Source organism: Babylonia areolata, chromosome 1, assembly GCF_041734735.1.
Source record: "Babylonia areolata isolate BAREFJ2019XMU chromosome 1, ASM4173473v1, whole genome shotgun sequence".
NCBI lineage: Eukaryota > Metazoa > Mollusca > Gastropoda > Neogastropoda > Buccinidae > Babylonia > Babylonia areolata.
The window spans coordinates 44,440,073-44,453,922 of NC_134876.1; the positions used below are offsets into that span (position 1 = coordinate 44,440,073).

A 13,850-nucleotide genomic window follows, 5' to 3' on the forward strand; every position below is an offset into this window, starting at 1 on the left:
TGTTGGTTTCAGTGTATGCCAGCTGCCTGCCCGACCAGTTCAGATGCACCACCAACGGTCGCTGTCTGCCCTCTGACTACCGCTGTGACCACGAGTATGACTGCGAGGACAAGTCAGATGAGGTGGGTGGATTGATGTGTGTGTGTGGCATGGGGGCTGTGTGGGTGGAGGAGGGCATTGGGGGCACCTTTGCTTATGGGTGGACAAACCTGATGATTAATGGGAAGTTGTTACTTGAACAGTATGCACATAATTATGCATAAAGCAATAACAGGCCAGTGAAGAGACACAAAGGTAAGAGAAAGTGCGCTCCACTGAAAAGAAAGTGTGCTCCACTGGAAAGATGACTGGATATCACAGGTGAATGTGTGAAAGCAAATCTTGCTAAAACAAAAAAAACAACAACAAAAAAACAACAAAACGAAAACAACAACAAAAGAAAACAACAAACTTGAGACCTTGAGGAAAGAACCGAATAAATGGTGGCCATAGTAACAACAAGAACAGAAAGGGGAAAACTGTTGTTTATTCACTCTCTGCCAGTGTCACTTCTTCACTGGCTGTGATAACTGACAGTAGAAGAATCGAGTCTGCTCCTGAAAATTCTTGAAAATTTCGGTTTGTTTCTGATTTTTACACAATCTGTTTCTGATGGGACCTAGGGTAGGCTCTCAGGGCCGGACCAGTGTGGAAGTCACTTATCTGTTTCTTGTCTTTTTTTTTTTTTTTCTAAAGCAGACGTGTAGTAGCATGTATGGATCAGTCCACAAAGCTTTTGACACCTTCTAGAAACTGAAACTCATAGTAAGATTTGCAATAGGCCTATGTATCTTAGTGTGTGTGGTGATTGTTGCAGGCGGGCTGTGACGAGACCTGCGACTGGGAAATTGAGTTCAAGTGTAAAAACAGCTCTGTGTGCCTGCCTCACATCTACCAGTGTGATGGAGAGATAAACTGTCCTGATGGATCGGACGAACAAGGCTGCTGTAAGTGCTTTTGGGTTCATTTGTTTGTTTGTGTGATTGTCATTGTTTTCATTTTCATTGTGGCTGGCTGTGTACTGATGGAGGCACCCATGACTGATGTTCAGGGGCTGATACAGTTATTTTCCGATGGGTAAAAATATCTGACATGATATGGATGTTCTCCTTTTTTTGCCTTCCCCCCTCTCTCTCCCATCTCTTTCATGCCCTTCTCTCACTTTTTTTTCTCTCTCTCTCTCACTTTCTTCCTCTCTCCTCCCTCTTTTTCCCTCCATATCTTCCTCTCTCTCTCTCTCTCTCCCTCCCCCCTCTCTCTCCCCTCTCTCTTTCTTTCCAGTTACCTCCATCCTCTGTCATGACACCAAGTGTGGTTGACATAATGTTGCTTGTTTTATCGGGAAGATTTCTTGTATGGTGTGTCTGTGTTACTGTGTTCATTTGAACTCAGTTTGTGGAGGAAGGATAGTGGTGCACATGCTTTTAGGCGCTGAGGTGAATATGTGTTTACAAGTTGATGTGTTGTGAAGTGCACTAAAGGTCTTGCCACTCCACTCTGAGCACACAGCTGAACTGGTCACAGGAGTGACCTGTTTAAAATAATAGACCTTGGAGTCTGAAAGTGTCAGGAGACACTTGACATTCTGAGAGAGATTGTGAGTCTCAGTCTTGATGTTTGGACTGTTGAGCTGTAAGGAAGCTGATTTAAGTTCTGGTGAGTTCAGTGATCTTGAGTTCGGTAATGAGAAATTGGTTGAAATCATTTCTTCTAAATTCTGTAAATATCAGATTAAAAAAAAAAAAAAAAAAAAATTTACATTTCTGAACACTGCTTCAGTAAAATTAGGATGGTGATGCAAGGTGAAAGGACATGTGAGTACAAATTTTACTAATTGTTCTATTTAACTAAACTTAGGTTCTGAGGATGTTTCACGATCCTCAGCACCTGTTGTTGGATGAAGGTGTTTTTCTGATGTATCGCCCACAAAAAGATGTTTGGAAGCACCAAGTCAGCACAGTCGTGAAAAGAAACAAATGGAATTATTAATGTTGTGATTTGGAAACTGTTGTGGGGAGGTGTATGGAGAATGGAGACTATTGGTTGTGATTCCCTGGATTGGTTCATCCCAGAAGGGAAACTGTGGACATTTTGTTTATTTTTCTTTGATTTATCAATGATCAGAAAGGAGCAGTCTTTACGTTGTCATGTTGTTTATAACTGGGTAAGAGAGAAGTCAGAATGCGAACATGGTGTGCGAGTATATCTGTCGTGTGAGCTTGAGTTGAGTGAATGCGGCAGTGTGACACTCTGCCTCCCTATCTCCCTCTCTTTATGTCTCTCCCCTCTCTATCCCTTTTCCCTCTGCCCTCTCTCTCTCCCTCCTTTTATCATGTCCCAGGACTGGTCAGGAAAAAAAGCATATTAATCGTATAATCTCATTTCCATGGTTAAACAAAATCTGTTTTGTTTTGTTTTGTTTCTCCTTTTCTCCCTCTCCCACTCCCCCTCTCTTTCTTTCCCCACCCTCCTCCCATCTTGTTGTTATGACCAAGAGTTGTTGCGTTACCAGTGTGTGTTGGGCCGGTGGCCTTCACAATTAAACCTGTGTCAGTGTCAGTGTCTCTTTGCTCACCCCCCTCCCCTCTTGTTGTTATGACCAAGAGTTGTTGCGTTACCAGTGTGTGTTGGGCTGGTGGCCTTCACAGTTAAACCTGTGTCAGTGTCAGTGTCTCTTTCCCCACCCCCCTCCCCTCTTGTCATGACCAAGAGGTGTTACAGTACCCCTCTGTATTGTGTGGCAGTGATGAAAAAGCCAGGCAGCAACGGGAAGGAAGGGGGGGTGGGGGGAGGGCATCTGCAGTCTCTCTCTCTCTCTCTCTTCCCTCCTTCACTTCCCCTCTTGCTGTTAAGACCGAGAGGTGTTGCAGTATGCCTGTGTGTTGTGTGGCAGTAGTGAAGAAGCCGGGCGGTGATAGGAAGGCGGGAGGTCTGCGGTGCAGCACGGACGAGTTCAGGTGTCACTCCAACGACTCCTGCATCCCTGTGGCCGCCATTTGTGATGGCATCGATGACTGCGTGGATGCGTCGGATGAGCAGGGGTGTGAGAAACCGGGTGAGTGTCTGGCCTTTCTCTCCCCCTCCCTCCTATACCTGCCCCTTCCCCTCCCCACCCCCTCCTTCCCCCCAGTCCAGCTCCTGTTGCAGTTTCTCCTGTGTATTTAGAATGCTGGAACTTTGGAAGACACTGGAAGAAGTAGATGGACTTGTACTTGTTTCAAATATGCCTGTCGAGATTTTGTTAGGACCAGGAAGGAAATGTGATTTGTTGTTCAAACACATGCACACACACACGTACACACACACACAGTCATGCACACACACATGCATACACGCGCCACACGCACACAAACACACACACACACACACACACACACACACACACACACGCAGAGGATTATGCCCCTCATGAATCTCATAGTTGTGCTTTCAAACTGACGGTATCCAGATCTTACAGCTACTGACCTTATAATATTTGTCTTAATATGTTGTGCATGTGTCCATGAGTGCATACGTATGTTTGTGTGCAAGTTTTTGTTTGTGTTTTTTTCGTGTTTTTCCATGCATTTCTATATTGAATGGTATTATTTACTGTTCTGCTGTTATTATTTTTATACATCAGTACACTATTCTTAATTTTTCAAACTGAGATGATTAAGTGAATCTGATACTGAGATCTAAACATTTTTCAGTTCACAGTATGGTGAGATTTTAAAAATATATTTTTGAAAATTTTAACATACATTTTTATATGTCCTCCCTACGTTTTGTGGTTGTTACAATGTCAAGCTGGTGTTGTGTAGTTTTGTTTTTGGAATCCACTTGTTCAAACAAAAGACATTCATTATGTCTTTTTGGAATCCATTTGTCAAACGAAAAACATACGTTGCTCCTTTTAGGAATCCATTTGTTCAAACAAAAGATGTATGTTGCTTCTTTTTAGGAATTCATTTGTTCAAACAAAAGACATATGTTATTCCTTTTTGGAATCCATTTTTGACACGAAAGACATGATTGACTTGCCATTTGTTCAAACAAAAGATGTATGTTGCTTCTTTTTAGGAATTCATTTGTTCAAACAAAAGACATATGCTATTCCTTTTTGGAATCCATTTTTGACACGAAAGACATGATTGGCAGCTGAAGGCAGTGGGAAGAAAAACCAGACCAAGTGCCACTGGTCCGAGTTCCAGTGTGAGGACGGCAGTCGCTGTATCCCCCAGGCCTGGAAGTGTGACAGAGACGCGGACTGTACTGATCGCTCCGATGAAAAGCATTGCTGTGAGTGTTCCCTCTGCTCTTTGTTTCGTCTGTAGTGTGTGTGTGTGTGTGTGTGTGTGTGTGTGTGTGTGTGTGTGTGTGTGTTTGTGTGTGTGTGTGTGTGTTTGTGTGCATGTGTGTGCGTGTGTGTGTGTGTGTGTGCATGTGTGTGTGTGTTTGTGTGTGTGTTTGTGTGTGTGTGTGTGTTTGTGTATGTGTTTGTGTGTGTGTGTTTGTGTGTGTGCATGTGTGTATGTTTGTGTGTGTGTGTGTGTGTGTGTGTGTGTGTGCATGTATGCATATGTACATGCATGTTTGCATGCTTCCTGTTATGTTAATAATGTGATACATAGGAGTAGACTGAACAAGAAAGACTAAAAGAGGTTCAGAACATCAGTCACTACCCAGCAATCGTGAACAATAACCTTTTCCTCCCACTGAGAGAAACCATCTCAAGACGGTGCTGCTTCATGTTTGCGCACAGGTAAACAAACAAAAGGGGCAGAAGAACAAAAATGGCTGAGGCCTATTGACCAGAAAAGACCAGACCAAGAGAAGGAATGCCTTGGTTTGTTCCTCTGAACCTTTCTAGTTTCCTGAGTACAAGCTGTGTGAGCAGCATGGATGTTGTGTGCCGGTCTTGCTTCCACCAGGAAACTAGTTCAATAATGTTTGATCATAGTACTTCTTACACATCTTTTCACGCAGTATATATGTGATATTTGACGTTTACTCCTGCATGGATACCAGATTTCAAGCCTGTGCTGCTTCGCTTTTCCTGTCAAAGTTTTCTTGCAGTTAAGATAGGAGGTAGAGAGGAACACATACAGGAGAAATCACAGTGTCTGTTCTTTACTTGCAGATCAGCTGATTGGGAAAAGCTAAACATCATTGAACGTGTGTGCCAGTGTAAGAGATAAAGTTCCTGTACTTTTTTCTGTGGGTTATTGATATATCAAATAATTCACTGTGGAGTGTGTTGTGTGCACATGTGTGTGTGTGTGTGTGTGTGTGTGTGTGTGTGTGTGTGTGTGTGTGTGTGTGTGTGTGTGTGTGTGTGTGTGTGTGTGTGTGTGTGTGTGTGTGTGTGTGTGTGTGTGCAGCCTTCACACAGCCCTGTCAGCTGCCCAGCTTCCAGTGCAAGAGCCGTGACTCCAGCATGTGTCTGCCTCCTGAAAAGCTGTGTGACAGAGTCAACGACTGCCCTGATCATTCTGACGAGGGGCGTCTCTGCTGTAAGTTTATATTCTGCAGGGTTTTTTTTGTTGTTGTGTTTTTTCTTGGCTGGTTTGTAGGTTTGTCTTTGTGTGAGAGGCAGCCACTGTTTTTTTCCTTTTTTTTTTTTTTGTTTTGATATGGCTTGGTTTTTGTTTGAAGTTACTGTCATCATGACATCTGTCATCTGTTCTCTGTCTCCTACTTTTAAGAATTGAGAACCCATTGACTGATTGTGTTTTAAAAAAAATTTTTTTTAGCTATTTTATTTTTCACATAGCAAATTGAAATAATCTTGCAGTGAAAAATGTGTGTGTGTGTCTGTGTGTGTGTGTGTGTGTGTGTGTGTGTGCGAGTGTGTGCATGTGCGTGCGCTTGTGTGTGTGTGTGTGTGTGTGTGTGTGTGTGTGTTATGAGCTAAGTTCTGTACTGCAAAGCCATGTGTGTGAGCCATGCAGAGCTGTCAGAGAGCGAGCAGACCCAGCAAATCACCCACTGATGATGATGATGATGATGTTTATCATTATTATTTTCATTATTACTATGCTATTACCACTACTATAAAATTGCATGATTATTATCATTATTGTTGTTGGCACAGCCTACAACCTGTGCCTGAACAACGACTGCAGCGACAAGTGCTACAATGGACCTGATGGCTTTGTCTGCGGCTGCTTTGATAACCGGCGGCTCATGGCTGACAACAGAACATGCTACGGTGAGTCCATCAGTCAAAGGGAAGGGTGAGCTAATCAAGTCAGTTGATGACAGAGTGGAACCCAAGACTGCACATAGTACACTTTTTTTTTGTTTAGGGGGGCGGTGGGGGATGTGTTTGGGGGAGTGGGGTTGGTGGATTTGTTTGTAAAAAAACCCAAACTGATACATAGGCTAACTTCTGTTTTTGAATTATACGTATATTTTTTGAATAGCAGTGTTTTATAAAAAGAAAAAGATTTTATAAAGTGCTGAAACTAATAAATTATAAAAAGACTATTTTCATATGTGTTTTTATTTATTTTATTTTTTTTAAAGTGCAAAAAAGAAAAAAACGATTTTTGTTCAAATAATGCTCAAGAAAAAAAATCCCCAAAGAAAAACATTTCTTTGTGTTTTTTTGTGCTAAAGAAATAAGTGTCTTTCAATGGGTGAATGTCTGTGAAAGTGCAGTGGATGTGTGTGTGTGTGTGTGTGTGTGTGTGTGCACGCGCATGTATGCGTGAGTGCATGCATGCATGTGTGTTTGTGAAAAGTAAGGGGTAAGGATGTGTGACTGGTTTAATTCAAGAACATTTATGTTATCGTCATCTTTCCAATGCATAACGACATCAGCAGATTACCCACAGACTGCAAAAAGTGATGAGATGAGAGAGATTGTCATTACCAATTCAAGCAGTGTGTTTATGCTTTGTGCAGTTGTTAGCATCATTCAGAGGCAGCATGAAAACTCATGGACAGAATGTATTATTTATAATGATAAAAGCTATGGACAGTATGTATTACGATCAGAATTCTGGATAGAATTTGACATGACCACAACTTTGAAAGTGAACTTCTTCTGCTGCCTAATGTACAGTTCACTTTTTTCAGTAATTACTGTATGAACCTGTTGGTAGATAACTTTGTTGTACTCGTGTTGTCTTTCAAATGGACGCTTTCTCATGCCTCGGGAGCCAGCTGACCCATGGCTGACCATTCTTTTTACAGACATCAACATCTGCAAACAGTGGGGAGCCTGCAGCCAGAACTGCACATTTTCAGGAGGCAAACAGTGCTCCTGTTTCCCTGGCTACGAACTGGGCTCAGACAAATGGTCCTGCAAGGCACTGGGTATGTGTGGCTGGCCAGTCTGCAAAATGGCTGGGATTATCTGGCTGATGTTAAAGAATGCCCAGGAACTTTTCTGTCCCTGAAATGTATCAGTCCTGTCAGAACAAAGCAGATGGAAAACATTTACAGTGAAGGCGAACCCGGTGTTGAGAGTTGATCAGTTCAGTTTTTGAATTTTATATAAGTGTTTCAGTGTTTGGTTGAAATTTATATCGTATGAAAAGTTTGTAGAAATAGTAGTAGAAGCAGTTCAGTAGGTTGTGAAGGTTTTGTACATCCCTTCTTGTATCATTTTTAAAATGGTTCTGTTATGTGATAATTTACCTGGATATTTGCTGGTCAAAACTTTAAACAAGTGCACAAATTTGGAGTAATGTTTTTAAGTGACTTTGAATGACTTACTCAGCAGAAAGAAAGAGATTTGTTTAAGTTGCGATATACTGTGTTACTCAGTACATTTTTGTTTTACTTAGATTCTGCTTTGCTGAATGGAAACTCTATCATGTGAGAGTCTTATTTACAAACTGATTGTGTTTAATTTTATTAGCTCTTTCTTCCGTTTTTTTTTTTTTTTAATTTCATTTCATTTTAGCATTTTTTTAAAAGGTAACCAGTGCATTGTTTAATTGCATGTATATTATCTTATTGCTTCACTGTTGCAGATGATGAACCAGTCATGGTTATCTTCTCACGCCGCCATGAGATACGTCAGCTGAACATGAAAGACATGAGCGCTGTCTCACTGGTGTCAGGTCTGCGTAACACCATTGCTCTGGACTTCTACTGGGAAAAGAAGTACCTCTTCTGGACTGATGTGGGGGATGACAAAATCTACCGTGGCACTATCATGTCAAACAGTAAGCCAATTGTTTTTGTGAGCATTGTTCAGTAGTTTTAACTGTAGCTGTTATTGTTATTCTTATTATTCTACATTTTCTAAGAGTGATAATAAAATCTACCATGGCAGTATCATGTCAGACAATAAGTAGTTTGATTTTGTAAGCATTTGTGGCTGTTGCAGTTATTCTTATAATTCAGTCTATATTATTGTTATTGTTATTATTCAATATATATTCTGATTATAGAGAAAAGTGAAAAAGTTGGCTGAAAAGTCCTCAGGCTGAAAACCTTGTGACCAGTGTTTTATGTGTAACACACTTATCTTGGGTCTTAAACTAGGAGACATGACTGTACTGGTTCTTAGTGCTGCAGCCTTGCGGGTAGTTGGCCTTTGGAAACCATCCCAACGCCAACTGTCCTAAAACCCTCTTGGCCAAGAGAGTGGGGATGTAACTTGGGCAAGACACTCCACTATAATCCAATTCTAGCCCAGATAGTCAGGACAGCAGTTGCGTCCTCTGCTGTTCTGATGGTCATAGTTGGACACGGCTGACTATCACACCCTCTTCCAGCTGTGACGGACATCCAGCGCATCATTGACGTGGGTCTGGCCACGACGGAGGGGGTGGCGGTGGACTGGGTGGGGGGCAACATTTACTGGGTGGAGAGCAACCTGGACCAGATCGAGGTGGCCAAGCTGAACGGCACCAACCGCACCACGCTGGTGGCCGGCGCCATGCACAGTCCCCGGGCCATCGTGCTGGACCCCAGGGTCGGGTGAGTGTTGCGGCCTGAGGTTTTGTGTGTGTGAGAGAGGCTGAAGGTTTTCGTGTGTTTTTGTGTTCATATGACAGTTTTTTGTTGTTGTTTTTCCCCAGAATTTTTGGAGATTTTATTTTCTCTATTTGCATGGTGTTGAATGGTGAAGGGGTGATTATGATGCTGCTTTGTTAGTCCATTTAAGATTTGGAAGTACCTGACAAAGCTGTATTGTCATATATCTTGATGTCAACAAGACTAAGAGATACAGACACCTGCAGTGTTGGTCAAGAAATTTGAGCATCACTCCTAAAGGCTCATCTGTCAAGTGGATGACCTTCCATTGTGTGGTCCCTGTCTTCACATTTGAGCCCACAGCACGCTCAGCTCTGGGTAGGACCTGGCTCATGGGTTGAAAAACCCCATCTTTGATGGGACTCAAACCTGCGTCCTCCCAGACATCAGTCTGCAATGTTGACCACTTGACCATGCTGGCTGGTTCATTTAACATTGCAGTCAGCCAGTCATCAGCTGGTCAGTCCTTGTCTTTGTGGGTTTTTTTTTTTTTTCTCTACTGTCTGTTTTTTTGTATATTCCTTTTCTCAGTTTCAGAAAAAAAAAGTTTTTGTCTCATATTCAGTTCAGGATTTATTCCACAGTTTTATTGGATTGTTGCATGCTAAAGTATGAGAGACAAATAGTTTACGAAGATGACAACAAAGTGTTTTGGTTTGTTGAACAGAATACATTAATCAGTCAGAGTTTCTTTTCAGGCTTTTGTTCTGGACAGACTGGGACGGAGAATACCCCCGCATTGAACGATGCTCGATGAGTGGAGAGAACGAGACACGCATAACTATCTACGACATTCGCCAGATGCCCAATGGTGGCTGGCCCAACGGGCTGACTCTGGACTATGAGGCCTACCGTCTGTACTGGGTGGATGCAAGGTCAGTGACGGGCATGGAGGGTGTACACTCTTCTTTCCCTGTTATCAGGCAGATGAGGAATGTGTATTTATGTATATGTTGAACATATGTCAATATGTTTTCTGGTTCTGTTTGGGTTTTCTACACTTTCAGTGTGTGTGTGTGTGTGTGTGTGTGTGTGCACATTGTGTATGTGCATGTGTACATGTGTGTGTGTGTGTGTGTGTGTGTGTGTGTGTGTGTGTGCATGAACATATGTTTCTAATTGCATGCACATGCTTGAATCCCATCCTGAAACTGATTGGGCAATGCTTACCTCACATTCTAAAACTGATCAGGCATGATTGAAAAGGAAGAAAGCAAGATTGTTCAGTCTGGAAGAAATGCCAAGCACTATTGTCGCTGTGGTGAAAAAAAGTTATCAGTGATGCCTCGTACAAATGTGTAAAAAAAAAAAAAAGTAAAGATGGCACTGTTGTCTTTTTTTCCTTTGTCATATTAAAAAAAAATTATATATTTAAGACAGTGAGAATAATAATAGTAATAAATGTATTCATATAGCCTGAATCTTGTGCAGAAACAAATCAAAGTCCTTCCACCCCATACTTTCACACACATGCATACGTAACTCAGAAACAAAGGAATGAAAGACAGAACTTATAAATATATGTAGACAGAAGGTTAGAGAAACTCTTAGGAAATTCAAACTAATTTTTTTTCTCTTTCTTTTGCAGGTCAGACTCTGTTCATAGCACCACCTATGACGGCGCTGATCATCGACTGATCCTGATCTCCCATGAACACCTGAGCCACCCCTTCTCACTGACGCTGTTTGAGCACTCCATCTACTGGACGGACTGGCGCCACAACACACTGGTGAAGGTGAGAGGACATGTGTTGTCCCTTTATTTGGCTGTGTGAAAAAGTTTTTTTTGTGTGTGTGTGTTGTATGAGGGTGATATGTGCTGTGAGGTGGAGTGATGGCCGAGTGGTAACATGTCTGCCTAGGAAGGGAGAAAATTTGTGGGCACAAGACTGAATCCCACACTCAGCAGAATTTATTTTCCACTCCACTAGACCTTGAGCACTAGTCTGGATGTTAGTCATTTGGATGAGATAATAAACTGACATCCTATTTACAACATGCACTTGGTGCGTGTAAAAAAAACCCAAACCACAGCAATGAAAAGGTTTTCCCTGGTTAAATTCTGTTGAAAAATGTACTTCAACAGGAAAATAAATAGACGTGGAAAAGGTGTTTGAGGATTTTCTGTTTCACCCCATCCCATCCTCCTTGTGAAAAAAAAAAGTGTTCTGACTTGTGAACAGTGTACGCTAGGTCAGTGAACCGTGATGTTCCCTTCCCCTGTGCAAACATTCTTCTGAAATTTGTAGAACTGAATGTTTGGCTACTTTCCCAGTCCCCTCCACCCTCTCCCTAGTTTCCTTTTGCACCCCTGTACATGTGAATACACGTATGCCCCAAGAGATGTTTACAGATGGAAAGGATGTTGAGTGCCTTTGTACATCAGAACAAAATTGTCCCATACATCTGCTGTTCACGTCAGTCTTGTTTATGAATTGTAAACCGCAGTTTTACTGGTTGAAACCTGGCCTGTAATATTGTGTCAAATCCATTGTTTTTCCAGGCTAACAAGTTTGATGGAACCAATGTCACAGTCATTCAGAGGACCTACACACAGCCGTTTGATGTCAAGATTTTCCACCCCTATCGCCAGCCAAAAGGTAGGACTGTTGAGATAAAAGTGAACCCAGTTTTGTTTCACATTATGTATCCACCCTGTGTTTGAATGAAAAAGTTTATGCATGAATTTGGGAACAATCCATTTTGTTTGGTTGTGTTCTTGTAAGTCAGTTGACTTCCTATTCATCCCTGGAGAAATCAGTTCCATACTCTGTCCCAGTCTCCCTCTGTCACATCCAACAAGGTTGATGAGGGAAAAAAATCAGTCTGTGTTCATTTGCAGTCCCCCACAACCCCTGTGACCCGGAAACCAACGGAGGCTGTTCTCACCTGTGCCTGCTGGGTAACGATGACGGGAAACTGGTGGCCAGGTGTCGCTGCCCGCATCGCTGGAAACTCAACGCTGACAACAAGACCTGTTCAGGTAACAGTCTGTTCTTATGGAAGTCAGTGATGTTTCCAGATGTAAGCATTGTTGGGATGGAAGTGCTGATCAAGTCCCTCTTTGTCATAAAGTTGTCTAGTCTTCTTTGATTTTCTTTTTATCAGATTCTCACACATCTGTATGCTAACAATACACAGAAGATTTTCATTCACATACATGGCAGTGCAGATATTTTAGCCAGTGTACCTCCGCTATGAAAGAAAAAGGCTCTGTCTTTGCAATACTTCACTCTACTTGTGTTCATTTTTAGTGGAAAAAGAGAAAAGAAAACCAAGACAAACATCTTGAAGAACAATCAGTACTGTAAGTTCTCGTTTTCAGGGGACAACACATTCCTTTTGTACGTGAAGGAAAATGAAATCCGTGGAGTGGACCTGAAAACTGCCCACTACAATGTCATCCCCTCCATCACGGTACCCTTTGTGGAGAATGCTTCTGCCATTGACTATGACGTACAGTCTGATCGACTGTACTGGACTGACAGCAAACGCCAGGTCATCACCTCAGCCTTTCTGAACGGTACAGGGGTGCAGACAATCATTGACACAGGTAAGTTACATCAGTTTGATTTCAGGTGTTTCCTGTCAGCTGCACTATAGTCTGTATTTTCTGAATGGCTTATTTGTGAACTGGAAATAAATCCGGAAGGTGAAGAAGAACAGGTAGGCAGGCATGGAGACAAAGGAAAGGTTAAAGAAAAAAGATATGAAATTAGAGAAGAAATTTATATGCAAATTTTAAGAAAAGGGAACCTTTAAAGACATAAGAGAAGGAAAATATGGAAGAGAGAGAGGAAGATGTAGAAAACAATAGAGATTAATGTGATTGTGCTAATAATAAACCATTTGAAAGTGAAGTACTGTGAATTTTTTTTGGTTTTCCTTTTGCTTTTGATGATTACAATTTTTTGACAGGCCTGTCCAACCCGGAGGGTTTTGCCATTGACTGGTTGTCACGGAACATGTATTTCACATCTTATGATGAGGAGAAAGCCTCCATCTCTGTGGCCCAGCTGGACGGAGCTTTCCGTACAGAGATTGTGACGGAGACCAAGAGGTCCAAGCTGAATTCCATTGCTGTTCATCCCAAGAAAGGGTATGGACATGTGTGTGGTTAGGAGATACATGAGAGAAAAAATATAATGTGTATGTGTGTGTTTGTGTGTGTGTGTGTGTGTGTGTGTGTGTGTGTGTGTGTGTGTGTGTGTGTGTTTCATTGTCACTTTTTCTGTGTGTATTGAAAGGGGGATTTAAAAGCATTTGGGAAACTTCTGTTTTTGTTGTTTTGAAGGTTTATGTACCCCTGTATATAGGAGTTATACACCCTAAATGGTGAGATAAAAATGGCCATGCGTGTGAAAGCCCACTCATGCGTGGGAGTGACTGTGGGAGTTGCAGCCCAGAAATGATGACTAAGAAGACTGAAGGCTGATGTGTTGTTGTTTTTATAATGAGTTATCTCATTTTGTTTTTCCAGGGTGATGTTCTGGTCTGAGGTGGGTGGAGAGAAGCACAGGATCATGCGGGCGTACATGGATGGAAGCAACATCACTGAATTTGTCTCCAACGCAAGTAACGCTGCCAGTAAGGTTTCTGGGCTTTTATGTTTGATGGAATGTAATGCAGTGTGGATATATCTGGGTACATGGAACTGAGAGTTCATCTCATCAAACGTTGTGTGCATCCATTGATATAGACAGGGAAAACTCTGAAAAGGGGAGAGGGTTCATGTCTGTGGACTGACTTTTCTTTTCTTTTGCATAGTCATAGTCTGTCATAGTTTCCCCCTGGAAATTCTTGTTTCAATACTTTGGATTTGAACTTCCCCA

The 13,850-nt window shown here is 42.0% G+C and overlaps 1 protein-coding gene across 1 annotated transcript in view; it reads left to right on the forward strand.

Annotated features, from left to right (window-relative positions):
• LOC143283299 (prolow-density lipoprotein receptor-related protein 1-like) overlaps positions 1 to 13,850 on the forward strand; it is a 264,347-nt gene that overhangs the window by 169,763 nt on the left and 80,734 nt on the right. Inside the window, exons 22-37 of the mRNA XM_076589486.1 lie at positions 13 to 122; positions 857 to 986; positions 2,933 to 3,094; positions 4,180 to 4,320; positions 5,403 to 5,534; positions 6,116 to 6,232; positions 7,222 to 7,344; positions 8,007 to 8,201; positions 8,757 to 8,961; positions 9,717 to 9,893; positions 10,607 to 10,754; positions 11,522 to 11,618; positions 11,861 to 12,001; positions 12,344 to 12,571; positions 12,937 to 13,117; positions 13,499 to 13,605. Coding sequence (XP_076445601.1) covers positions 13 to 122; positions 857 to 986; positions 2,933 to 3,094; positions 4,180 to 4,320; positions 5,403 to 5,534; positions 6,116 to 6,232; positions 7,222 to 7,344; positions 8,007 to 8,201; positions 8,757 to 8,961; positions 9,717 to 9,893; positions 10,607 to 10,754; positions 11,522 to 11,618; positions 11,861 to 12,001; positions 12,344 to 12,571; positions 12,937 to 13,117; positions 13,499 to 13,605 — 2,394 coding nt within the window. The remainder of the gene's footprint in view (positions 1 to 12; positions 123 to 856; positions 987 to 2,932; positions 3,095 to 4,179; positions 4,321 to 5,402; positions 5,535 to 6,115; positions 6,233 to 7,221; positions 7,345 to 8,006; positions 8,202 to 8,756; positions 8,962 to 9,716; positions 9,894 to 10,606; positions 10,755 to 11,521; positions 11,619 to 11,860; positions 12,002 to 12,343; positions 12,572 to 12,936; positions 13,118 to 13,498; positions 13,606 to 13,850) is intronic.